Source organism: Dermacentor variabilis, chromosome 11, assembly GCF_050947875.1.
Source record: "Dermacentor variabilis isolate Ectoservices chromosome 11, ASM5094787v1, whole genome shotgun sequence".
Classification (NCBI taxonomy): Eukaryota; Metazoa; Arthropoda; class Arachnida; order Ixodida; family Ixodidae; genus Dermacentor; species Dermacentor variabilis.
This window is the reverse complement of record NC_134578.1, coordinates 99588253-99616097: the sequence shown is the minus strand read 5'-3', so window position 1 is coordinate 99616097 and position 27845 is coordinate 99588253. Positions and strand designations below refer to the sequence as shown.

Genomic DNA, 27845 nt, shown 5'->3' with positions numbered 1-27845 from the left:
AGCCACAATTAGGTTTTTGGCCCTCCCCAACAAAATCACGGCGAACATTCTGCCGCCTCAGAATAGGGCACACATTTGGTACTCACAATTTTCTGCTTACTGGAAATGAACCGCCAACCCGTGGTCGATGTGGCGAGAAGCTGACCGTCCTCCACGTCCTCTTGGAGTGTCGCAAAGCCGAATCTGAAAGAAAGAAACATTTTTCTCTTGCATATCGTTATTGCGTGCCTCTTCACCCAGCTATGTTTCTTGGTAGAGAACCGTTTTTCAACACCAAAGTAGTCCTCAATTTTTTAAATGAGGTTGTCCATGTTATAAGCCCAATAAATTCGAAGCGCATCCTCTTTCCAGAGGATGCCGCTGTGATAGTTGTTTTATCTAGCACATGTCTCCAGGCCCTTGTGTCACAATGGTTCTAACGAGGCCATGGTGCTCTAGTGAATTTTAGAAACTTGTACATTTTTTTATATCGTATCATTATTTTGCAATGCACCTAATGCTCATAGTACACGCCATTTGTCATCACCATAATCTTATTACACGTACATTTTACGCACTTTACAGTGATTATATTTTAGGCCCCTATACAACCACGTGACACCAACTTCATACAACCCATCACTCCACTGCGAAATCACTAACACTTGCGTGGCCCTCTTTGGCCATACCTGGCCCTTGCGCCAATAAAAACCACACATTCGTTCAATCATGGGGGAGAGAACGGAGCCCTGGCGGCGTGCTCACACCACCCATTCGGACCGTTCGCGGCGGGGCCCCGTCGATCTTGAACGTCGCCTCGCGTCCATTCAGCAAGCTGCTGACATATCGGTGGGTCCTCGCCCCGAGATTGAGTCGGGTGAACTTGTCCAATATGGCCACGTGCTTCACAGTGTCACAGTCGCTCTTGAGGTCTAGCCTGAGCAGGGCGCGCACGTGCGCGCTCCGAGCGTTCACGACGTGTTCATTGATCTGCTACATGTCGTCCTAGGTAGAGAGTTCCTTCCGGAAACTGATGATGTGGGTGCCGAAGGCGTCCTTGTCCTCGAGGAGCGTCGTCACCTTGTTGAGGCAGGCACGCTCCATCATTTTCCAGACGAAGGACATGGGCGAGATCGGCCTGATGTTTCGGTCCTCTAGCTGTTTTCCCGGCTTTGGTATGAGTATAATGTCCGCGGTTTTTCACTCTTGCTCAATTTGGCCCTCCTTCCAGCGCGCGATGATGTACTCGCAGAGCTTTTCGATGGCGTCGTCGTCGTTCAGGTTCCGCAGGATTTTGTTGGTTATCCTGTCAGGGCCAGGCGCCGATTTGGTCCTCAATAGCTGGAGGACCGTTCTAAATTCCTGCAGGGAAAAGTTCGCGTCCAGCTTCTCGTTGGGAGCCCAGCGGTACTCCGGGTGGCTGCACGATATCTTCCGCGAAGACCTCCGGGTCGTCCTTGTACTTGTGTCGCAGCTTGGACATCTCTGTACGGCTCACGGTTCTGTTGCTTGCCGCGTCGAGCAAGTGCCTCAGAATCTTCCAGGTGCGTCCCGCCCTCATGTTCCCGTTCATCGAGTCGCACAGCTCCTGCCATTCTTGCTCGCACAGGCGGGTGCAATGCGTCTCATCTCCCGGTTTATTTCGGCGATCTTCTTTCGTATGTTCCTGTTGAATTTTTTGCTTACTCACTCTCCATTGCATGAATTTCTTGGCCGCAACGAGATGTGCCAGCCGGATGTTCACTCTGGACGGTTGGGGAGCGCCGTCGTCCCCGGCTCCGCGGGATCTGTCTCCTTCTCTGGGGGGTCCTTGTCGCCAGTCCGTGCATTCGATCTCATCGGTGGCTTTCTCTACGTCCACGAGTAGTTCTCTGCACCATTCGCGAATGTCTGCGATCGGGCCCTCCTTCTTGTCTCGTTCTCTATTTTTCCGAAATCTGTCCCAGTCCACGATTATGGCCTTTCGGCAGACATCCTCCTCGCTTTCAACTTCTCCCACGGTCACGCACAGGATGCTGTGGTCACTGAACACGTCCTCGAGAGTTCACCTTTTCGCGTACCCTTCTGACAGCTTATACAAGGCGGATCGCAATAGGTCGCGAAGCTTCGGGCGAAAAGCGGTTCAGAACAGTCACCGACATCAGCAAAGGTGGTTATGGGAGCAGCGATTGAAGCGCGACTATGTTTGGAGGGAACAAACATTGGGAAAGGAAAGAGCGTGTTCTAATTAAAGCGAGACACACATAGATTCAAACAATGAAAATAAAATTCTTGGTTAATTTTATATCTGCATGACGAGTAAAGAAATGACTAGACCAGTTTACTTTGTTATTCTGAATAAATACATTTTTCTCAGCGCCCAACGCCGCTATCACTCGCAATACAACGCAGCTCATGAGTGTGCAGAAAGGCGCGCTCGTAAAGTTCACCTGCTACAATACGCCCTCCCCCCTCCCTCTTCCTCTAACACGTTGTGCTGTTTCGTTGTCGACGTTTGCCTGAATTTGGTGACGCGGGTAGCTTCATCGTTTCTTAACCTGTTCAGTAAAAGTAGGCAATTACGAGCACAAGACAGTTGTCTACTTTAGTTGTTTTATGCAGCTGCACTGGCCATCGGGCTTGGCGTCCGGAGACAGGGCCCGCACTCTACACCTAAAGTTTCGTGGGCCTCCAAAGAAAGTATGTTTTATGCAGGGGTACGATTTCGACTACAGTATGGCTGGCTTTTTCCTGCCCCGCTTTCCGATCTGCAACCATGAAACGCCCATCAAGTCGATTGGTGGGACATTTTATTATACAGCTCTCATGTCAAGCCACCGAAACATATTTCGTACTTTTGCAAGTAACATGACGTCACTTGTCTTTTTAGCGGACATGGCGTCACATTGTTTTCTTCCGCCGCAAGTGTTCCGTCCTCATACAGATGGCGCTAAGCACCATGAACTGCGGATGAACCACAATGTTTTGAACGCATGGGCTGCTATGGAAGCTTCGCTGCCAGGTATATTAATTTACTTTGGCTGATACGTCTTAGAAGCGTATTTTCTAATGCGGCGTGGGTACGAAGTGTGAATGACGGTAAAAAACGAACGCAGGAAAGCGCAACCGCAGGAATGGTCGCATCTTGGCTCAGATTCACGTTCCGCGGGCTCCAGCAACGCAACTGCCTAGGACGACCGTCTTTATGTGCATTGCAGTTGTTGCCGAGTAACTGTACACCTCAATAATGGATATTCACGTAGAACTGCAATCCCTGTGCCTTCAGATGTGCCAGGGAAACGATTTCTGCCTACACCCTGTGAAATTTGAGCGCGCACTATATGGTAGCAGCTAGCACATTACAGCGTATGAAGCAGCAAACAGTGCACTGCGCCAAGCCTCTTCGCAAGCCGGTTCAAAGCTGTCCGCTGGTTTCCGAGTCGTTGTGCGTTTTCATTTCTCTATACCATTTCTCAACCAGAACAAAAATTGAACGTTCTGCACCTGATCCAAACCAGTATTCTTTTCAGTTCAATATCCATGTTTTATTTATATCTGTATGTGTATGTATGTATGTATATGTATGTATGTACATATATATATATATATATATATATATATATATATATATATATATATATATATATATATATATATATATATATATATATATATATATATATATATATATATATATATATTTGCTATAATTACAATTCCATAATTTTATGAATTTTTCAACTGAGCCTGGTACCGTGACAAACTATTTCTCGTTCAACGATACCTGCAGGAATCCCAATGCTTAGAGAACTCTAAGATGTGGGTAAAAAAATAGATTGATAACATGAAGAATCTCCGTTCTAGGAATCCTCTTAGCATTCATGGTATACTGACTTATGCAACTTTGGAAATGTGACGTCAAGGTCCGCCCAGCTCAAGCTACGAAGGAATTTAATGTTTAGCAGAATACGATGATATGAATTTTTATTCTCATTGCCTTTTGCTAACCTAAAATGCCCAAAAATGAATCAACACATGTATAATCTACATTTGGGCCAGCAAAGGTTAAAAATGAAGAGTAAATAATGGAGACAGGTTTTTTTCTAGAGAGAAATGTTGCACACATCTTAATAAATAAATAGGCGCACACATACACACATTTATATATAATATACACACACACATACCCGCACACATGTACCCATATTGCTGAGTTGCAAAATAACAATTGCTTCATCGACAATGCGCATTTGCATGTGGTAAACATAGCTTATTGGATGAGCCAACTTCGGAATGTTTCATGGACAAGGGTGAGTGGTCATGTTAACGGTAATAATTATTTACTGACACCCGCCGTGGTTGCTCAGTGACTATGCTGTTGGGCTGCTGAGCACGAGGTCGCGGGATCGAATCCCGGCCACGGCGGCCGCATTTCGGTGGGGGCGAAATGCCAAAACAACCATGTGCTTAGATTTAGGTGCACGTTAAAGAACCCCAGGTGGTCGAAATCTCCGGAGTCCTCCATTACGGCGTGCCTCATAATCCGAAAGTGGTTTTGGCACGTAAAGCCCTATAATGTTCTATTATTTATTGCCGTTTTTTATTCATAATCACCGTGGAATACAAATGACTGTTGTTCTCTCCAGGGCTACCTAAACAAGGACCTGATACATACAGGATCTGTATCGCGAATCTCAGGTAAGTACACTTTTTATAAACAACAACTTCAGTCTAGAAACTGCAGAAGAATATTAGCACAATTGCAAGTAAGTATTCCTTTCTATAAAAAAGCACATTTGGGTAACAAACTGCCACACAATATAGGGCAGATCGTAAGAACGGGAATGCCTGCATGCCATTACCCTACGTTCTCGTCGCAGTAATTTGTTTGCAACCTGCAAGATATATTTTCGGTGGAGAACCTTCGAGGGCGTTCGGTACAGCAGTTAAACAATGCGTTGGGTATCTTACAACAAAGCTTGTTGATGAACGATTTGATGCTTAGTTTGCATGGCGTAGTCAGCGCAAGCAATTCGAACACGAACGACAAACCCGCTTTTCTTGTTCATCTGTGTGCTTTTGTTTGCGTCCCTATTCTTTGCACTGGCGTTACCATATACTGTATTCCCCAATTCACCGCATTCCGTTCGTTCTGTTTCTGCATTAGAGGGAAGTTTCTGATAAATAATATCTTTAGGCGTGCAACGAAAATCGATGAGGTGCTAAAGCGAGGAAGCTAACTTTATTTCAAATATATAAAAGCTTCATTTCCCCACCATTGAGTGCAGATGTCCATTTTCTGTTTCAGCTTTCTTCCGCGACTAGAGACGCCCAACCTGACACTACTTGGGCGCCGTACTATAATATTCATGTGCACATAGCTGTCTCTCACATTTGCAATATATCGCCTAGTCCTTATTTTCTCAACGTTCAGGAGGGTTCATTGTTGGCATTAATCCCCAAGCCAGACTTGCTGTTCTCGTAGGATTGCATTGTGGTTTGTGCCATGGACCTTATTCGCTAACGGCTGATATTCGGATGCTGGAAATTTGAGATCAGGCATTCCACAAATCTAGTTTGCAATAGTAACGTCTAGGCTTTATTGTGAATATTACATACTGTGTCCATAGTGCGTTTATTTGGCCACTTTCCATCTATATATCATGCACTCCAAGTCTAGGATTTGCTCCCCTACTTCGCGAATGTACGCTTGTTTTCGTGCTAATATTGCAAAATGTAGCCAGACGGCACAGCCTCCTGGTCACATTGCTTCCCTTTGTTTCAGTGTGCAAGGCAGATTAGCGAAGCCCATTGAGGGAGAGGAAGAGTTATTTTCCTTTCTCTTTTTCTTCTGCTAGCTTCTGTATTATATAGAAAGCAAGATTTTTGAAGTCCGAAGTCGGCGGCCCTCGACTACTCACGTGCGAGGCAACCTCTTCACTCAAACGCCAGAGTCCGTGTCAAAGGTCGAACCTACGCTCCTCACCCTCGGTGGCCTAACCAGTCGCTCACCAGCCAATCGCACATGAGTATTCACACCATTACCAGAAATAGCACCAAAGCTTTCGTGAAGAAGGCAGCATTGCTCAAAACAATGACACAATCTCCAACACGTAAGGGGATAGGTTCTTTTAAAGACAAGTCATCACACTCTTCCCTACCTTTGACACCGAGTCTTGGCCTTGACGTCCTCCGGCACCGGAGGCCAAGCTCCAGCTCGCACTTGTGGCAATAAACTGTCCGCATGGTTCACTTTTGTCTAGGCACAAGCACACGTGTTGAACACACAGCACGCCTGTTACTCTTTCCAAAAAGCTACGTCTCTTTGCGATATGGCTGACTGAGAAAAACTGCCGGGGAAGCGCTGGAAAAACTTGGACACTCCATGCAGCTGTGGGCCGAGTTGCTTGAATTCCCCGAACACGGAAACTGCCCATAGTCAAGTTTTCTGTGAAACCTCGTCCAGTCAGTTAACATGTTTTACGAAACAAAAGAATTACGGTCACTGGCCAAGTAAAACGTATTAGACGTTTAGTAACACACACACGAGTTCCTTGTTCATAGCGTCGCGGACAATTCATTGTGGTACCCACCGTGGTTGCTCAGTGGCTATGGTGTTGGGCTACTGAGCACGAGGTCGCGGGATCGAATCCCGGCCACGGCGGCCGCATTTCGATGGGGGCGAAATGCGAAAACACCCGTGTGCTTAGATTTAGGTGCACGTTAAAGAACCCCAGGTGGTCAAAATTTCCGGAGTCCTCCACTACGGCGTGCCTCATAATCAGAAAGTGGTTTTGGCACGTAAAACCCCAAATATTATTAATTCATCGTGGTCAATTTATATCCATATCACGTGACGTAGGGAGCGAAGATAAACTTTGGGCAGGGTACCGTAGGTCCTATTGTGTGTTTTCTCCTGCTCGTATATGCACAGAATTGAGCAGCAGCCTCGTGGTCGCATTCTTTTCCTTTCCGATGATTGAAGCGTTGTACCATTTTATCGTGTGATTCCACTGGTGCACGTGTTCCGCCACTGCGTTCGACACATGATAATTTTTCTCGACATCGAGTTCACATTTGTTTCAATCACCTTGCGAAATTTCTAGTTGCGGTGATCTAGGAAGAATCGCGCGGTAGCGATCGCATAGAATAGCACCCATCGGTCGCAGCCGAGTCAATGTTCATAAACAGATCTGTGTTTTCTTAAGAAGAGCGGAAAAAGCGCGCGGATGCCAAACAGCAGTACTGCAAGTGGGTTACCGTCTATCACGTTGCCCCTCTTCCGCGCATACGCCTCACCGCGCGGCGACGACGCCCGTAAACAGGCGGCAGTAGCGGCCGCTAATGTGAACGTGGCATCTGGGATTCCCGGGGGCGCCTCGCGATAGTGTGTGGCTGGCGCCTCACGTTTTCATCTTCTGCTTACGCTAGTCTCACCGTAGGTTTCCCAATCAGGTCGCACCATCCTCCCATTTGCTCCGAGCGAGGATTCGGCTTCGGCAACTCTTGCACAGCGCCGCTAAGGCATCTTCCACGCATACATATCACCCGCGTCCTGCGTTTGAAAGCGGCATACGTGAGTGGACCATTCTACGGTAATTGGCCCATTCAGCAGATACAGAAGTTATCGAGCACTTTGCAGCATTCACATAAACTGGGCGATTCTGTTCATAAAGCTTCATAGCAAATCTACGAAGCCCCTAGGTTTCCTGGACAATCTTCATTGGGAAAAATTTCAGCTTAGCTCGTCGAATCACCATTGTGGCCGCCGGCAAATTATCATGTTTGGCCACCTCGTGCAAGGTAACGGCGTGCAACCAGACCCGTAGCGAATCTACGCCATAAGAACATCCCTGTTCCCCGCCCTGCCAATTATATTCGCAGCTTCCTCGGAATACAGTATTGCTTGTATTTTGTGAAATATTTTGCCGTCATCGCGAATCTACTTACTCGGCTTTTCAGAAAATGTACCGTTTTTGAAGGCGCATCCAAGAACCTCCCTGGTTGTTACATATCATGAACCCGCTAACCAGCCCTCTGATTTTCCTACATCGACCACACTGTCCCTGCCAAACCTCGTACTGAAAAAATAAGCCACGTAGTCGGCGCTGTATTACGCCAGCGCCAGCATTGTCATGATATTGTCATCGCTTACAGCAGCTGGAAAATATCGATCACGAAGCACAATTACACCACCACAGAGCCGAACTGGTGGCTTTTGTGTGGGCGTTTGCAAATTCCGAGTCTATTTATACGGCAGGCCGATTCTTTTATTGCCGCCCACAGCGCGCTCTGCTGGCGGTCCTCCGCCGAAAAGGTATTCCTTAATATTCATAATTTCCCTCAATATTGATATTCGGCTCTTTATGAATCTGGCCGCCTACATCGTGATGAGTATTGCGCTTCCCGCTATTCTGTCGACTACCATAACGATGCTGATGTGCACACCATCCAGCCCGTGTCTGACTTGGCTTGCATTGGTGAGGAACCGAACCGATGCTTCCTGCGAGCGATCATCGAAGGTGCGATAGATTTTGCCTGACATGCTTCCATTCGTCAAGTCGCGTTCCAGGATGGCATCTTGTACCACTGCTATTTCCACCATAACCAACCTGACACTCTTATTTTCGTCGCTAAAGATTTACGCCGGAGCGTTCTCAATGATCTCCATCATACACCAGTGCCGGTTAACTCGATGTATCTGCTACCTTGCCTTGCTTAGTAACTTAGGGGACCAATTGCAATGCATGCTCACTGACAATTCATGCTCACTGCTTTGCCTGGAGAGGCAAAGCAGAAGAGTGGGTCTAAAATTAATCTGCAGAAAACTAAAGTAATGCTTAACAGTCTCGGAAGAGAACAGCAATTTACAATAGGCAGCGAGGCACTGGAAGTCGTAAGGGAATACATCTACTTAGGGCAGGTAGTGACGGCGGATCCGGATCACGAGACGGAAATAATCAGAATAAGAATGGGCTGGGGTGCGTTTGGCAGGCATTCTCAGATCATGAACAGCGGGTTGCCATTATCCCTCAAGAGAAAAGTATATAATAGCTGTGTCTTACCAGTACTCACCTACGGGGCAGAAACCTGGAGGCTTACGAAAAGGGTTCTCCTCAAATTGAGGACGACGCAACGAGCTATGGAAAGAAGAATTATAGGTGTAACGTTAAGGGATAAGAAAAGAGCAGATTGGGTGAGGGAACAAACGCGAGTTAATGACATCTTAGTTGAAATCAAGAAAAAGAAATGGGCATGGGCAGGACATGTAATGAGGAGGGAAGATAACCGATGGTCATTAAGGGTTTCGGACTGGATCCCAAGGGAAGGGAAGCGTAGTAGGGGGCGGCAGAAAGTTAGGTGGGCGGATGAGATTAAGAAGTTTGCAGGCATGGCATGCCACAATTAGTACATGGCCGGGGTTGTTGGAGAAGTATGGGAGAGGCCTTTGTCCTGCAGTGGGCGTAACCAGGCTGATGATGATGATGATGATGATGATCTGCTACCTACAAATGTGTGCGTGGTCATTTCGTTTAGCCACGTCTTGGAAGCTAATCTGCCGTGGCAGCTCGCCAGTCGTGTCAACATCATCAAACGCACCCGCCGCTATCTGCTGGTTCCATTCGCTCGCCTTCCCTACAGAACCGTTTTTCTTGCAATATGCTGAACTTGCTAGGGCCTCTTCCCACATTCATTTGAGGAAATAAACTAACAGCCGTGGCTAATCGTTACGCTATGCGATCACTCGATCCCTGCTGACCAGTTCTGCAAGTGAGGTTGCGTTGTTTCTACTATATGATGTTACCTCACTTCACAATTGCTTAATGACCGCGGCTGTAACTCCTTGTGCGAAGTTGTAATCCACATTTTCAATCTTTCTCTACTCAACCTGAACTAACCAATTTTATCATCCCCATAGGAACGGCCACATGGAGCACTTGAACCGCACTTTCACGTGTATGCTGGCTATGTATGTTCTGGCAGATAGCCAGATGGCGACGAGGTTATAAGAGGTTTATACCAGTTGGTACTGGTAGAGCATCGCACGCGAAATGCGAAGGTTGTGGGTTCGGTTCCCACCTGCGGCAAGTTAATTTTTCATCCACATTAATTTTCATTATTTTGTCGTTTCTGTATTTCATTTATTAAGCACAAGTAATTTCCCCTATGTTGTCCTTGGTGTCAGTGTTTGTTCGCTTCTTATATCACTAATAAAAATCGGGACCCTCGGTTAACCCCCTCTCTTCTCGTTCTAGTAAAAACGTAGCTTACTTCCCACTATGCGGGAAGCTTTCTTCCCATTGAGGCCTTCCCAGTTCAAGCCGCGGCAGCCCTATTTCAACGACATCTTCATGATAGTTAGAATTACCATATTTAAGTATGGTCGCTCTAACCAAAATGAATAACTAATTAGTCATTCTAGTACGGGTGAACTTTGCAAGGAGACGATAGGACCAACTAAAGTGCACCTCTTTTCACTTATTGTTCGCGTGTAAAATCTGGATGCGAAACGTCAGGTAATTCACCAGTAATGTTAAGTCTTCGGCCATTTTACTTCAAGACTCATATTATATTCTCAGGTGACGCAACATTGTTTTGCTCCGTTGAAATAAGCACCTTAAGTAGTATTCCTAAGAATCTACCACATATACTGCCTCGGAAAGCATTTTTAGGAAACGCTATCAACATTTGCCAAAAAAATGGCCAAAACACCTGCGCGACATGCGTCCCGATAAAGAAAAGCAGCCTCTGCAGAAAAGGCTGCTTCTCAAATATATGCAAGTTCGCATTACGCAAAAATCAGCATTCTCCACAAGACATGCCTTTACCGAAGTAAGAATTTTCTGCTGTGGTACATATTAGAATATGTCCTCCCCATCCAGCGAGAAGACGTTCTCTCTGAGTTTGTTACTGCCAATGTGTTGGCATGCGTTCGTTAAAATTCTCGTGCGAAAGGAATCATTCACCGTTATCATAGAGTAGAACTTCGTTTCATTTTAGTAGCTTACAGACCACTAAGAAAATATGCAATACACAGGAACAAAGTAAACACGTTTTACAGGTATTTCTCCATATCTGCGGTTGGTCGCTCTCCGGCGGTTTATAGCACTTGGACGCGCGATTCGATATTTGGCGGGTTGAGACGGGGCTCTCGAAACACGTTCAGCTGGTTCCATCGGTGCAATCGTATCGGGTGGAAAATTCTACGAGGCACTTAGCCTGCCTCATCGGAGCAGCTCCGAGATCTTGGCGAGCTCCGATAACGTGACGCCCGAAATTTCTGTTTATTGGGTGGTGACCGCAGAAGTCGTAATCTTTTTCGGATTTCTGGTGAACTCGCGTAATTATCGTGGGCTACAATGTTGTTAAGTGTGTCGTGCGCAGTCGAAGGGGAACCTTTCGCGATGACGCCACAAGACGGCGCCGTCCGCAGCAGGCGTGTTCACAATAGATCAGCTGCAGCGCAAAACCTGCGCTTACACGTGTTGGAAATTTGTTAAAGCCATAAAAATGGGAGTTTCTCTTGTATATACAGATTTTTTTCTTCCGAGTTCATTCTCCTAGACTTAGATTTGCTTCCTAGAGAGAGAGAAAGGACAGGAAATACAGGTAGGTCAACCAGACGACCTCTCGGTTTGCTACCCTACACGGTAAGGGAAGGGGGAATAAAAAGAGGGAGAGAGGGAGCATTGAGCGCACGTGGGGTTATGCACGGGGACACTATAAGCGGTCTTTTAAGCCTGTGCACTTCACGTATTGTACAAGTGCAGGAATCGCTTTTTGCGCCAGTGTCGGGTTTGGCCACAGTTCGAGTGTCTTTGGCTCAGAGAACGGTCTCCAGTCCAATCGGTTTAAACTTGTCCGCAGAGAGCGGCGTTGTACGTCGTAGAGAAGGCTGGTACACAATAGGTGCTCGATGGTTCCGTCGCGCCCACTGGAGTCGCACATCGCACTTTTGGCGATGCGTGCGATGCGTAATGCGAAGACATGGGATCTTTCCGCACCTGCGGCAAGTTGTTTCTTTATCCACTTTCATTGCCATTATTTATCATTTCTATAATTCAATTAATAAGTACAAGTAATTTCCCCTATGTTTTTTCGTGTCCTTCTTAGTCGACTTCTCATGAAACGATTATAGAAAATCGGGCCCCTCGGTTAACCCCCTTTCCCCTCGTGTAAGAGATGTATGATGAGATGGGGTCGTGAAAATATCTGTGCTATAGGTACGGCTATAAACTGGTGTAGCCCTGAAACTAAGGTAGTGTCGAGGTGATTCTCCATTCAAAGAAGCACAGTTGTCAACGCCTCTACGCTCGCTCCAGGGCACAGAAACAGCTTGGTCATTCTAGAAATGGGTGCTTCCAATGCACCCCGAGTTGAAACTTCTTCCACCTATAACTTGCCCCTCAAGCGTACACTTGCGATTGCAATATCTCGGCTTTATGTACTTCTATCATGCTTCAATACTGACAAGGCTGCTAGTTTGCTGCCATGCACTGCAGCTTCAATTTGGTACTCACCGTACAGAAATCAACTTTTGATGTCGGAGACAGCGATTTATGACCAAGCTGTCATGTATGTATGTATGTATGTATGTATGTATGTGCTGCCTTACTGGTGTCACCATTCTCATTCGTGAGGCCGTTTACGTTGAAGTTACACATCTCAGACGCTTCGTTTTCAGCAGAACATCGTCGTCTTCACTTCAGCGCCGAAACACTGGTCGTGCTGTGTTCTCTCTTAGTTCTCGTCTACGTGCGCGTTTAGAACTTCAAAGTCCCCGCAGGAGCGTCTGCGTCAGCAGGCGTTTGGTGTGTTGCGACACCACGTACCCGAGCACACGAGGGTTGAACCCTCCCGCGTGTAGCCGTGCGCGGCTTAGCAGTGTCCGGGGAAAGGAGGATCTTGGGGGTTGAGACGATGCCGGGTGTTCGGACCTTTAAGGCCCCTCGGCGGAGGCAACACACCTCTTTGGCCTCTGCTTCCCGTAGACGGCACCCACGGACTGACCCACCCGGGGGAATTCGGCAGTCGCATCTGCCTGTCTCTCTCTTCTTAAGTCTTCATCTTTTTCTCTCACTTTTTGACCTTTCCTGTCTTCTTTTCTTTTCCATTCACTTCGTTCCTCCTCGGCGGCATGGGTTAACCTTGTGTGGCTATCCTACCTTGGGTACACCATATTTGGTTTTCAGTGACGGCGTACGGCTGGCGTCGTGCAGGCTTGGACATAAGCTCTGCCGCGTCCCCTCGTTGGGCTCCGTGGTGGGCGGTCAGCGCTGTTGCCAACACACACACATTCCTATGGCAGCTCAAATTTCTGTTGTCCATGATCGGCGTCTGAAAAGATGCCGCACCAAAGTACCATTTCAATTCTCCTTTCGAAGCAACACTCCTTTCCGCAAATACTACGCAGCCCACAGTGAAAGCAACACGCCTATAAGAAAGCTCTCTCCATTCTTGGTAGGCAAATGCAAGAAAGATAAAATCGGACAGACATACAAAGCTTTCAAAATGTCTAGCGGGGACCTCCGCCTAGAACTGAATAATAAAGATCAAGCAGATAAGCTGTCTGAACTTACCAGTATTGGCGAGGCGACAGTGACTGTTTCAGCCCGCAGAACACTTAATACAAGCAGTGGAGTAATATCCGAAGAAAATTTTATTGGTTTAAGCGACGAGGAACTGCTGGAAGGTTTCCAAGAACAAAATGTCACCAAAGTACAAAGAATAGTAATCCGCAGAAACGATCAAGAAATCTCCACAAAACCTGTTATACGCACCTTCGGAACAAGCGTAATGCCTACCTCTCTCGATGCCGGTTATGTCAGTCAACGTGAGCCCACATATCCCAAAACCCCAGGCGATGTTTCAAATGCCAAAGATTCGGACATGCTTCACATGCATGCCGAGGACAAACAACTTGTGCTAAATGCAGCTCCAACGATCCCCAATCTGAGCATTGCACCTCTTCACCATTTTGTGTTAACTGCAGAGGAGACCATCCAGCCTACTCGCGGTCTTCCTCATGCTGGGAAAAGGAGATAATTGCACTAACTGTAAAAGTAAACATTTCGTTCTTTGAAGCCAGAAAGCAGCTATCGTATCTTCCGCGAAGAAGTTATGCCGATGTGGCGCAGGCGGGGACAGCGTCACAGAGGCCTCCAGCGTGCTCCGAGCCTACGCGCAGTGGTGCCGCAGTGACTCCTCTCGCCCCCGTGGTGGAAGCAGTCAATACTGCTCCGCCCTCTTCAACGGCCCTGCAGACACCAGTCCCGCAGGGCCCTAAGATTAAGCAAACTCCAAGGCCCGAAACACGTGTCTCGGCGCCAAGCTCTCGGTCATCCAGCGCCTCAGAGAGAGCAATGGAGGTCGAAACAAAAACCCCGGTGTCCTCAACACTCAAGGACAAGCGCTCTCTCGAGCGCGTTAAGAGGGACAAAATCCCAATAACAACTCAAAATAAGAAGGCGATAACCTAAGGGTTATCGCTCTGTGGTATCTGCCTTCTTCAGATCAATGTCATCTAACATCTTATCTCCCATTCACTCGTTAATATCATTTCTTACCTTTCAATTTTATAATGGCTTTTATGATCCATTGGAATTGTAGAGGTCTCTTACATCGCGTTAAGAGGGACAAAATCCCAATAACAACTCAAAATAAGAAGGCGATAACCTAAGGGTTATCGCTCTGTTCTATCTGCCTTCTTCAGATCAATGTCATCTAACATCTTTCTTATCTCCCATTCACTCGTTAATATCATTTCTTACCTTTCAATTTTATAAAGGCTTTTATGATCCATTGGAATTGTAGAGGTCTCTTACATAACTTAGGTGACATAAAGTCCTGTTAATAAACTTCCCTCCTGTGGCCCTGTGTTTACAGGAAACCAACCTAGGCGAAAAACCCAAAAAACATTTTAAAAGGTTTCACTGTTGCAGGGCGCGACCGTACTCAGGCGAACCGGCTGTCAGGGGGTGCAGCCATTGTTCTTTCAGGTGGTATAGCAGCCAGCGAAGTTTCCATTACCACTCATATAGAAGCCGTTGCTGTCACCATCCTAGTTCACAAAACCATCACCATTCGTTCAGTATACATTCCGCCGCATTCACATTTTACCGTAAGAGGCCTAGAGTTAATTTTAAACCAGCTACCTGAACCATTTTTAAAAGGCGGTGATTTTAATTCACATAACACGTTATGGGGTAGTAAAACTACTGACAACAGGCGTCAGACGCTTGAAGATATTATCCTAACAAATGAGATATGCCTTTTAAACACCGCTGCAGCACTTTACTACTCCCCAAGCACAGGAGCTATGAGTTGCTTAGATCTGGCACTGTGCTCTCCATCTCTTTTTTGCAATTTTCAGTGCAATGTTATTGAGAACCCCTATGGTAGTGACCATATGCCTGCTATCATTAAAAGAACATCTGCTCTCCTAACCATCCCGCTGAGGCCACCCCGTTGGAAACTCCATCTAGCAGACTGGCCTCTCTTTACAGAAAAGGCCACTCTGGATAACATATCAGATGAGCTAACCATAGATGAAATGAATAATAAGATCACCGCCAGTATACTTGCTGCTGCAGCAGAAACAATCCCACAATCGTCTGGCTTCCTAAGAAAAAACATAAAACCCTAATGGACGAAAGAATGTACGCAAACAAAAAAACTACAAAACAAAGCGTGGGGTATCTTTCGGCGATACCCCCCAACACGAGATAATGTACTCTCTTTCAAAAAAGCAAAAGCGAAAGCCAGGTACACACGCAGACAAGCCGAAAGACAGTCAGAAAAATTTCGTCTCGTCTATAAATAGCTCAATAACATCCAAACGAATGTGGGATCAGCTTCGCAAGTTTAGAGGCGATTACGCTTCTTACACTATCCCCATACGGTCACCTCCAGGCACACAAACAAATATAGAACAAGCAGACATATTACGGCAACATTTACAGGATATATCAAGCTCGAAAAACTATTTTGCTGCATTTCTGAAACATAAGCAATTAGCAGAAAAACTAAAGCTTCCGACCACAGGAGGTTCAGAAAGACTGTATATTGGCGCTTTAACACTTCCAGAAATCAACAGAGTACTTACTAGTGGCAAGAAAACAGCACCCGGTCCGGACAGGTTACACTATTCAATGCTAGCTCACCTATCCCCTAAAGCAGTGGAGACCTTGCTTCATTTCTTCAACACAATCTGGGAAAATGCCGAAAGAGTGGAAGAAAGCTATCATAATCCCGTTCTTGAAAGCTGAAAAACCTCCCACAACAGAAACCAGTTATAGACCCATAGCACTCACAAGTTGTCTTGCAAAGCCCTATGAAGCCATGATCAACATAAGCTTTACATACTTCCTTGAAACAGAACATGCTAGATAACCATCAGTGTGGATACAAGAAAGGTTGCTCCACAATAGACCACCTAGTCAGGCTAGAAGACGAGATACGTGCGGCCTTTCTACACAAGAAATATTGTCTGTTTTCTTTTATCTTGAAAAGGCGTACAACACAACATGGAGGTTTGGTATCTTACGGGACTTAGCAGATTTAGGAATCCGAGGTAGAATGCTGAAATGCCTAGCCGATTTCAGGTCGGACCGAACATTCCAGGTGCGTTTAGGAACGGCGCTGTCACGTGTTTTCATTCAAGAAAATGGTGTGCCACAAGGATGCGTACTAAGCACAACACTCTTTATAATAAAAATGAACTCTGTTACGAAGTCATTCCCCCCTCGTTAAGCACTCCATATACGTCGATGATCTGCAAATAGCGTGCCGCGCCTCAAACTTAAACATGTGAATGGCAGCTCCAGATAATAATTAATAATCTAACCGAGCGGGCTGAGAAAAATAGCTTCCGCTTCTCTACTCAAAAAACCGTTACAGTTATATTCTCGCAAAAACGAGGATTGTACTTAGACCCGGTTCTAAAATTGAATGATGTCGCGCTGCCGGTAAAACAAGAATATAAATTCTTGGGAGTAATCTTTTACAAAAAACTAACCTTCCTTGCCCACATTAAGACACTAAAGATTAAGGCAAATAAAGCATTGAATATCCTGAATGTTTTATGTCATAAGCACTGGTGTTCCGACCGAACGTGTCTTTTACGTATTTACCGGTCTCTTGTGCGCAGCCTTTTCGACTACGGCTCCGGGTTTTACGGCTCAGCCAGGCAGTCCTACATCCAACTACTTGATCCAGTACATAACCTTGGATTGCGACTGGCATGTGGTGCCTATTGAACGTCACCCTTTCAAAGTTTATATGTTGAGTGTAATGAACCCTCATTAGAGCAGCGCAGAGCATTACTAACATTCTCTTACCTACTCAGAATTCAGTCATCACCGCAACACACATGCTACAACATCCTCACATAGTGCAACTCACGCTTACACTACACAAATAAACCGAACATGATTAGGCCACTTGCCCTGCGGTATGAGCAATACTGTCGGGATTATGACATCCCCACGAAGCCCTCCAGGTTGCCAAGAAACCACAACGGTTGGCCCCATGGTACAATCTCACAGTTGTGCGACTGGACATTAACACATTTAAAGAAAAGAAACACTCCACACGAACACATCATACAAGAATTGCGTGCTCTTCAGGACCAGTATCAAAATCAGGACCAGACTTCAGACCTATCTTCAGGACCAGACTGGGCACGGCAGCAACAGCACGATGCGGATTCTTAATCCTTTCGTCTATCTTGTGCAGCTGATTTCTACTTCCCTGGTGATACCGACGACACGGGACGGCTCTGGCCCCATGACGCAGGGCATGATAGTGCGGCTGGGCAACCACTCCGGCTCCTTCCGCCCTGCGACGACAGCGGTCATCGAAACCTTCGTCTTCCACCGGAAGTCGACAGGGACGCCACACATTGACGGGACTCCCAGCTTGGACCAGGTGGCGCTTCGGTGCTATTTAAAGTGGGACTGGACCGGCACGCACTTCACTGGGCACGGCAGCAACAGCACGATGCGGATTCTTAATCCTTTCGTCTATCTTGTGCAGCTGATTTCTACTTCCCTGGTGATACCGACGACACGGGACGGCTCTGGCCCCATGACGCAGGGCATGATAGTGCGGCTGGGCAACCACTCCGGCTCCTTCCGCCCTGCGACGACAGCGGTCATCGAAACCTTCGTCTTCCACCGGAAGTCGACAGGGACGCCACACATTGACGGGACTCCCAGCTTGGACCAGGTGGCGCTTCGGTGCTATTTAAAGTGGGACTGGACCGGCACGCACTTCACTGGGCACGGCAGCAACAGCACGATGCGGATTCTTAATCCTTTCGTCTATCTTGTGCAGCTGATTTCTACTTCCCTGGTGATACCGACGACACGGGACGGCTCTGGCCCCATGACGCAGGGCATGATAGTGCGGCTGGGCAACCACTCCGGCTCCTTCCGCCCTGCGACGACAGCGGTCATCGAAACCTTCGTCTTCCACCGGAAGTCGACAGGGACGCCACACATTGACGGGACTCCCAGCTTGGACCAGGTGGCGCTTCGGTGCTATTTAAAGTGGGACTGGACCGGCACGCACTTCACTGGGCACGGCAGCAACAGCACGATGCGGATTCTTAATCCTTTCGTCTATCTTGTGCAGCTGATTTCTACTTCCCTGGTGATACCGACGACACGGGACGGCTCTGGCCCCATGACGCAGGGCATGATAGTGCGGCTGGGCAACCACTCCGGCTCCTTCCGCCCTGCGACGACAGCGGTCATCGAAACCTTCGTCTTCCACCGGAAGTCGACAGGGACGCCACACATTGACGGGACTCCCAGCTTGGACCAGGTGGCGCTTCGGTGCTATTTAAAGTGGGACTGGACCGGCACGCACTTCACTGGGCACGGCAGCAACAGCACGATGCGGATTCTTAATCCTTTCGTCTATCTTGTGCAGGTAAGGCGTTACGGCAAATGTATTCGCTCAAATGATCCGTTCCTTGTTATGCTGCCGTGCCCAAGGCTGCTGTGTCCTATACTGTGTGATTTGGCAATGCACGCGGCGGAATTACTGCTACTGGCTGGAGACGTCGAAACAAACCCCGGCCCAGACCTTGAACAGATCTCCAGACAGCTCCAGGCGATTGCCGGAGACATAAAAAGCATTAAAGAGGATCGACTAACATCAATTGAAACGAAACTGGAAAACATGGCTGCCCTTGACCAAAAAATGTTGGACTGCATAAACCAGGTCACCAACCTGCAGAAGGTTGTTTCCTCGCTTGAACTAAAACTGGATGATTTGGAAAATCGCTCGAGACGGTGTAATCTTTTAGTTTATGGAATTCCAGAAGTTGAAGAAGAAGACAACGAATCCCTTGAACAAACTTTTAATGAAAGCATTGCCAAGAACATTCTTCAAATTCAACCTGTCGCCATTGAACGCATTCATAGGATAGGAAAACCTTCACGCGAGAAAACCAGGCCTGTAATACTTAAACTTCTTGACTTCCGTGAAAAGACTCTTGTGCTAAAAAACTGTCGCAAACTTAAAAATACTGAATACGCGATCAGTGAAGATTTCTCTGTCCGAGTACGCGACATAAGGAAAAAACTGTGGGTTAGTGTAAAATCAATGAAAGATTCCGGTGCAAAGGTGGCGCTCGTTTACGATAAAGTCCGAATCAACGGAGAATTGTTCCAGTGGGATGAAGAAAAGAACTGCCGGGTACCTGTAAAGGCACAGACAAATGCGAGTAAAGGCCAAAAAAACCAGGAAGGAATTGGACCACACCTACGCCCCCGACCGCCCCAAAAACGAAACAAATAACCTTTGCAAACGTAAATGCGCGTAGTATCTTGAATAAGCTTAACGCACTAGAGTCTCTTCTTATCAGCCTAGAGCCCGACTTTATGGCGATTACAGAAACGTGGCTTACAGATGACATACAGGACAAAGAAATAGCCCCACCCGACTATGTGATTGTGCGCAAAGACAGATTAACGCGAGGAGGAGGAGTTGCTTTACTAATAAATAAAAAAATTCCTTTCACTATCTTACCAGAAGTCGAAAATGCTGAAGCACTTTTTTGCAAACTTAGTTTTGGTGCAACGACTATCAGTGTCGGTTGTATATACCGTAGCCCTTCGACTGATGAACGCGTAGTGACATCATTACATCAGTATATGGAACTTCATGTACCAAAATCCCGGCTGATCCTTCTCGGGGATTTCAACCTTCCTGATATCGACTGGCCAACCATGAGTTATCGCTCTCCTTGTTCAGAAATTGTTTTTGATATTATGTTTAGTTTTGACTTGTCACAAGTTGTCAACGAGCCCACACGTGTTCAAGGCAATGCATCCAACATTCTTGACCTCATCTTTCTGAGCAACCACTTTTCGATCAATAAAACTAACTTAGCAGTGCTAGATGGAATATCAGATCACAAATTAACATTATGCACTACTCCCATTCAGGCCGCAACAAATCTTTCTATTTCCCAAACTAGTTATCCAGACTTTATAAAAGCTGACGACTCAAGCATAGTTAATTACTTAGTTTTGGAGTATCAGTCATTTGAAGAACTCGCTAATTCTTCAGACACTGATATAGACGCAATATGGGAAAGATTTAAAGCCATTGTATCCCACTGCATCAATAACTATATTCCAATAAGAACCAAACAAACTAATAAAAATAACCCATGGATAACACGTGATGTCATTCATGCAAAGCGCAAAGTGAAGCGACTAAGACAATTGCTCAAAACAAAAAAAGGCCCTCAACATAAACGTAAACTCACGTGTGCTGTCAATGAAATGAAAGCAAAGATTAGTACAGCGAAATCACATTTCTTTTCAGTTACGCTTCCTAACTTTTTAAAGCATTCCCCTGGAAAGTTTTGGAAGTATCTTAGCCCCCAAAAACAAAGCAACACTCTCAATTCTCAGGAACAAAATTTAAGTTTTGCAAATTCATTAAATACATACTTCCAGTCTGTGTTCACTGCTGACGATGGTCGCATTCCGGAGGTGAATCACTACAACCAGAGACCACTAGGCATGCCAACGATAACTGAGTCAGGAGTCCTGAACTTATTACTATCAATAGACACAAAAAAAGGAAACGGCCCGGACAATATTCCCAACACTTTTCTTCAAAGATATGCCGAAGTCAACGCGAAATATCTACATCTAATATTTAACAAATCCTTATCGACATGTAGCCTTGCAAAGGAATGGAAAATAGCGAAAGTAATCCCCGTTCATAAAGCAGGAAGCAAAAGTGATGTTGGTAATTACAGACCAATATCGCTAACGTCCACTGTAGGGAAATTATTAGAGCATATCATATTAAAGCATATCACGAACTATCTAGAGCAAGCAGAAATATTATCGCCTATCCAGCATGGCTTCCGGCGGGGACTTTCAACAATAACCCAATTACTTGAAGTAACGCATGACTTATCCCAAAGCATTGATAATCAAAAACAAGTTGACTTAATAGCATTAGATTTTTCAAAGGCGTTTGATAGAGTAACCCATCGAAAACTAATCAGCAAACTGAAAACAACTTTAGGCGATGGTTCTATTGTCAATTGGATTGAAGATTACCTAACCAACCGGTTTCAGTATGTTGTTGTTAACAATGAAATTTCTTCCATTGTACCAGTTACATCGGGGGTGCCTCAAGGGTGTGTCCTTGCTCCCACTTTATTCCTTATATTTATTAATGATTTACCCTCTAACATCCGCGTTAAAATGAAGCTTTTTGCCGACGACTGCATTCTTTATAATGAAATTAACTCTATGAATGACCACGTTGATTTAAACAGCGCCCTTCACGAGGTAGTGAAGTGGTGTAAAAAGTGGCAGATGGAGCTGAACATTAAAAAAACTGCCTTTTTATCTATAACCCGCAAAAAACATAGGTCAGACTTCGAATACACAATCAATAATATACCGCTCACCCGAGTTCATGAGCTTAAATATCTTGGCTTGATCATTTCACATGACCTAAGATGGGAATCTCATATTAACAGTATCATACCATCTGCTTTAAAACGGCTGTTCTTCCTCAGAAGAAGACTTCGAGCTGCGCCACCGGAAATTAAACTGCTATCATACAACGCATTTATTCGCCCAGTTCTCGAATATGGTAACACAATTTGGTTTCCTTATACACAACAGCTTATTAACAAACTAGAAGGAGTGCAGCGAAAGGCAATTAGATTCATCTTTAACAAATACAAGAATAGCGATTCACCTACCCAACTGCTAAAACAAGCCGGTATTCCTACTCTGCGAAACCGCGCCAAGCTAGCAAGACTAAAATTATTGTTCCAATTGATACACAATGCATTACGAATAAATACTTCGTTGTATATATCCCTAGCTGACACCAGACCTTCCCGCCATAAGCATTCATTAACACTTAAAGAATATGCATTTCGCACTGACTGTTTTAGATATTCGTTCTTTCCTCTTACAATAAGAGAATGGAATAGCCTGGACCCCTTCATAACGACTAACACATCGTTGCCGAAATTTATAACCCTTGTGGAAGAGCTGTTGTGCAATAATTAGAATACGTTAGCCGGAAATAACACCACTCAAGTCATTGTATAAAATGAAATCTGTATGAGCATTGTATTTGCCTATGTAATTTCACCCCCTTTTGCCAAATGAAATGTACCCTTGTTTTATTTCCTACCATATGTGTAAATCTGCTTTCTGTCGATTGCAAATATTGTTGAAATCATGTAAACCTGTTTTTATCGCTATTTGTGAGTGTATAATATATGCCCAACCTGTAAAAATCCCGCTGGGATTGACAGTATCTGAAATAAATAAATAAAAATCGCATGGAATTCTACACGCATGGCTCCAAAACAAAAAAAACACGTGGGTGTAGGGGCCGTAACAGAAAATTGGGAAACAAGTATCCGTCTACCAATACATGCTTCTGTTTTCACTGCTGAAGATTATGCTGTATCAGTTGTAGTTAAAAAGATTATCACTGGCAAGCTCAAAAACACAGTCATATACACTGATTCCTTAAGTACACTGAAGGCTCTAAATCTGAAATCTGAGTGTGAACCCCTTTTAGGGGACATACTAAACATGGTCGCGCTTAACAAGTATGGGAGATCAATCTGTTTCTGCTGGGTACCAAGTCATGTTGGGATACCGGGCAACGAAGCAGCCGATAGATGTGCATCGATGGCAGCATTCAAAGGCATAATAAACACAACACTTCCATATAAAGATAGTATCCGTGCCATTAGGAAGACCTTAACGTCAAAGTGGCAACACGAATGGGACCATTGTAGAGAAAACAAGCTATATCTCACTAAACCCGTACTTGGTTAGTGGAAGTCGGGCAACCATCAGCAGCGCTTCTTTGACGTAGTTCTATGCCGACTTCGCATTGGGCACACACACCTCACACACAATTATCTACTTACAAAAGAAGACGTGCCAACATGTGAAAAATGCCAAGAACAACTAACAGTCATGCATATACTACTTACATGCGCACACATTGAAGTACAAAGACGAAATTGTTGCACAACCTTTATCACATGCGCATACCTTTACATCCTGCTTTAATTTAGGGCATGATTCGATAATCCCATTACCTGACCTGCGTAAATTCCTAGACGACACTGCCTTTTTAAACAAAATATAGATTAACACGGCCGTTCTCCCCTTAAATAGTATTATAAAACACCTCGTGTTTGGAGCAGCATAGCCTTAGCCGCTTTTCCGCCACTGAACCAAGTTTAACCAACCAATTTGAAGGTACGTATAGCAGCTCGTCAGATATGTTGCTTCCTCTCCTCTCCTTTGGCAGCAAGCACTTCGGCGCGTCCGGAAATGAAGGAGAAACGGCGTCATACGTGAAAAATCAGCAGATCACGGTCGCTCTAACAGTTTCACCGCAGATTTCATCTGGAAGGCACGCTCTGCAAATTGAGCCTTTAGCGGGAGTTCACAGACGACGCTTCCCTCACCGATGGTCCTGTCTGTTCTCTTAACGTCTCTGGACGCTTCGCGACGGTCAGATTCTTCTGCGGCATGAAACATTGACAGAGCTTCACACGAACGGCAGGCACGGTTAGAACATGGTGACAAGCCGGCCCTGGCTCGCTTGTGTCGCCGCCTTTCTGTCACCTCATTGACATTTATTGCATCAAAGTACTTCCTCTTACGCGAGCAAGGATGACATAGTGAAACAAAATAGCACAAGGTTATTTCGCAGCCGGCGAGTGTGGACTAGCTCTCAACACAGGCGCGTAGCAGAGAGTGAACATGTCGTAGCACGCCTGCTGAGGAGAGTGCCAGGTCGGTGCCTGATTGCTGCGTGGCTCCTCGCCTTCGTTCTTTGGCGCCGCAGATGGCACACTTCGCATTATTCTCGTACATTGCAGCATGATTGCGGAATTCGCTCCATTTCAGTCTGCTCCACCGGCTCTCTTCTCGGGAAGCATGGCAGTTACACGGCCTCCATTATCCGCTCATTGGCTGTGAGCGGTCACGTGCCTTGATATTTGCGCCAGGAAGCGGAAGTCTTGCAAGATTTAATTTCGCGTTTTCATCGAGACTGCGAAACGTGACGTGGAGGTACAATTTTTATCGACTAATACATTTTTCTGTTCCTTGACATCTATTGGGGCCGAGGACTTACGGAGTCACCATCTGTCGGAAACGCCTGCCTTGCGTAGTATGAGAGATGATGCGGCGCGGTCCTCACACGTTCGGCTTGCGGCGCTCAATAAAAAATACCATGCGGCGGCCCTCCTAGAGGTTCTTTGTACGTACTCTCAAAACAAGGGAAGTTTTCTGCTGTAAAATAATATTGGGGAAACTGAAAGTGCAGAATCGTTTACAGACGCTATCTCTTTACCAAATGCGTACAGTGAACACCACTGCGCGCGGTCGCCGCTATGGAGTCTCCCGAAGCGGCTTCTTGCGCGAAAGGTAGCCAAACGCTGAGAGCAAACTATGCGAAATATGGCCTTACGGTGGGCTGTCTGCATGGCCAAATGTAGCATAACAGAATGAAGCCTCAATGCAGTGATCGCACGGGTTCTCAGCTACCGAAAGCGCGTCCGCATGAATGCCCGCGCGCAAAGTTTCGCTTTCGCTGCGAGCGCATTTTCGCACCGTGCCGTGAGCTTTGGGCCGTAGAATACGACTATTTGGCAGTACACAAGCAATCATTGTTACGTGTCCCTAAAAGAGCTGTTCAAAAATAATTTCGTTGTAGAGACTTCGACGCCTAAGGCGACTGTTATGCGCAATCGCAACGATTCAATCTTTGTTAGAGCGACGCTGCATAGCTCTACCGTCCAAGGGAATTTTCGTGTCGCTGGCGTGGTAAGCAAACAGCTCCCCATACATGGGCCGATCCCGGAGATAATGTAATGCCGGGCCGGTTCGTTGCGGAGGATTCCGCCGCCCCTTCGACGCACGGTTCCCAGGTTTCCCAAATATGCGTGCAAGGAGAAGAAATTACGCCTCAGGCATTTCAACGCTCGCCCGGATGGCTACACAGCGGTGGGCGCACGAGCCGAACATGCCTGCAAGCAACGCAGGGTGAGTCGAATCCTCGTACCGCTACTCCGAGCTCTCAGCACAAACCTAAATTCAAGAACATTAGGGCCGCAGTTATTCGGGCGGCTCGCATGCCCGCCATGCGTCCAAAAACGTGCGGCCACGTGGAGGGCTCGATATTTCCAAGGTAGGAGCGGCATGAGTGGCTACTTCCATCATGGCGGCAGCGGGAACTGAAAAGGCAGATCGAGTTGAGGATACGGCGTGTCCCAATACCCACCATTATGGCGCACAGCACTCGGAGCGAGGGTCGATCGGAGAACTATGCTCGAATTCAAGCTATCAACGTCCAAGGCAAAATATACGAAGTGAGCGCATACTAAACGACCGCCCATGACACTCAAGGGCGTGATCCGGGGCATAGCGCTCGAGGACAGCGAATCAGAAATAATGCAGCAGATCGTTACCAAGTGGAACCCCCTTGCCGAGGGGGCGAAGCGTATCGGGAACCCGACGACAGTAATCGTAGTTCTTACCGTTATCAAAGTTCGGAAGTATGTGTGTAGCGGATCCAGGCTGTACCCGTGCAGTGTTTACGGGAAACAAATAGAAGTTTGCAAAGAATGCGGCAAGGTCAGCCACAGGCGCGACGTGTGCCCCACACCGAACGTGTGTTTCCCGTGCATTCGGTGTTTTTAATCCTAGAGAGGGCCACAAACTTGTCCCCAAGTGCAAGCTCTGCGGCGACGAACACCCCATCCGGGACCGCCTCGGCAGAGCCAAATACAAGGTTCCATACGTCGTGCGGCGACGGCGATGGGAACGCCGTAACGCAGGAGAACAGCAAAAGCAAGCATCCGAATCAAGCTCGTTTCCACGTCTTGGACGCTCACACTGGCGCAGTGCTTCCCGTAGCGGATCCCGCAGGGCGTCGTGCCATGCCTCACGCCACGCTTCCCGTCATGCCTCGTGCAGTGCATCCCGCCGTCGTGACTCTTCTGAGAGGAATAGCTGCGGCGCTAGGCGATCATGCTCCCGTGACAGTCAACTGGGCCGACGCAGTAACGGGCAAAGTTAAAAAGCATAAGCGCTAGCTCCAGCAGCGCCACTAGTGGTTGACGCACTCCGAGCAGCTGGAGGCGTGGACTACTATGCCTACTACAAGGAACTCGAACAATTCCGCGCAACCAACGCGGCGCTGGTAGAAACCATGCGACAGTTTGCCCAACAGCTAGCCAATGTCAAGAAATTACTCCAAGTAACGCGAACTCACCCCAGCACTGACTCAGATTTGTTAGTCTGTGCTCGTATTGTGGACTTGCTCTCGTCTTTCGTCCGGGTGGCGCTGCCCACCCATAGGAACATGTTCAGCTCTGTCACCGGAGACACCTACACCCTCCGTTATCCTGGAGCATAACACCGACACGCCATCACGGCAAGGCAAGCAATCAATGGACACAACCCAAGAGAGCCCCAGGAGGAGAAGACCACTGACCCAACCCTCAAGAAACGAGCACGCACCTCAACACGACATTACAAATACCTGACCCTATTGGAAACTAAGCTGGACGCCAAAATTGAAGCGCTCGCCAGAACCTACACCAGCGCGGCTGCCGTCACCGACCAACGACTAGAGCAGCTGGAGGAGCTGATCACCACGTCCTTCCGCGCCATACAAGAGCATTTCGACTTCATTGAACAGACCCTCAAGCCCATAGTACGCAGCCCCATCTTTGCAGCGCCATTCGCCAACCACCCATACCTCCAAGAACAGACGTAAGTCCAAACATCGCCACAACCATGTCCCAGCCGCAAACCACAATAGGATCGCTACCGGGCCTTATGGTCTGGCAGTGGAACTGCCATAGTTACAACAAGAGGGCAGCGCTGCAACAACACATCACCACAGTAATCAAGAAACCCGACATCATCTTTGCGAGAAACGGCGACGGCGACCCCCATCCTTCCTGGGTATCGCGCTCACGTTAGCCTGGTGGAGGGACGGGGGCGTCTGCACGTTCGTCCGTAAAGGGCTCACACTCCACGAGCACCAACTCATACAGGGCAGCATCAGGGTGGAATACACCTTCACTGAAATCATCCCAAGGAAACAAAGTAAAGGGAGCCTGTTCATCGCCAACTTCTAAAGTATCTCCAAGCACTCAACACAGAAGTTCAAGACCCTACTACACAAAGCTAGCACCAAAGCCAAAGACAACACGTTGCTGATCGGAGGGTACTTCAACGCCGCCCATCAAGCGTGTGGTTACGTGAAGAACACGGCCAAGGGAGGGACCTATCACGGTATACCCTAGACCACAACTGCGCCCTTATCACGGACCCCGC

At 46.9% G+C, this 27845-nt stretch overlaps 1 protein-coding gene across 1 annotated transcript in view; it reads left to right on the top strand.

Moving 5' to 3' along the window:
* The window catches only part of LOC142564890 (uncharacterized), a 122720-nt gene that overhangs the window by 56707 nt on the left and 38168 nt on the right, over window positions 1-27845 (top strand). Inside the window, exon 4 of the mRNA XM_075676082.1 lies at window positions 4605-4656. Within this exon, the coding sequence (XP_075532197.1) occupies window positions 4605-4656 (52 nt within the window). The remainder of the gene's footprint in view (window positions 1-4604; window positions 4657-27845) is intronic.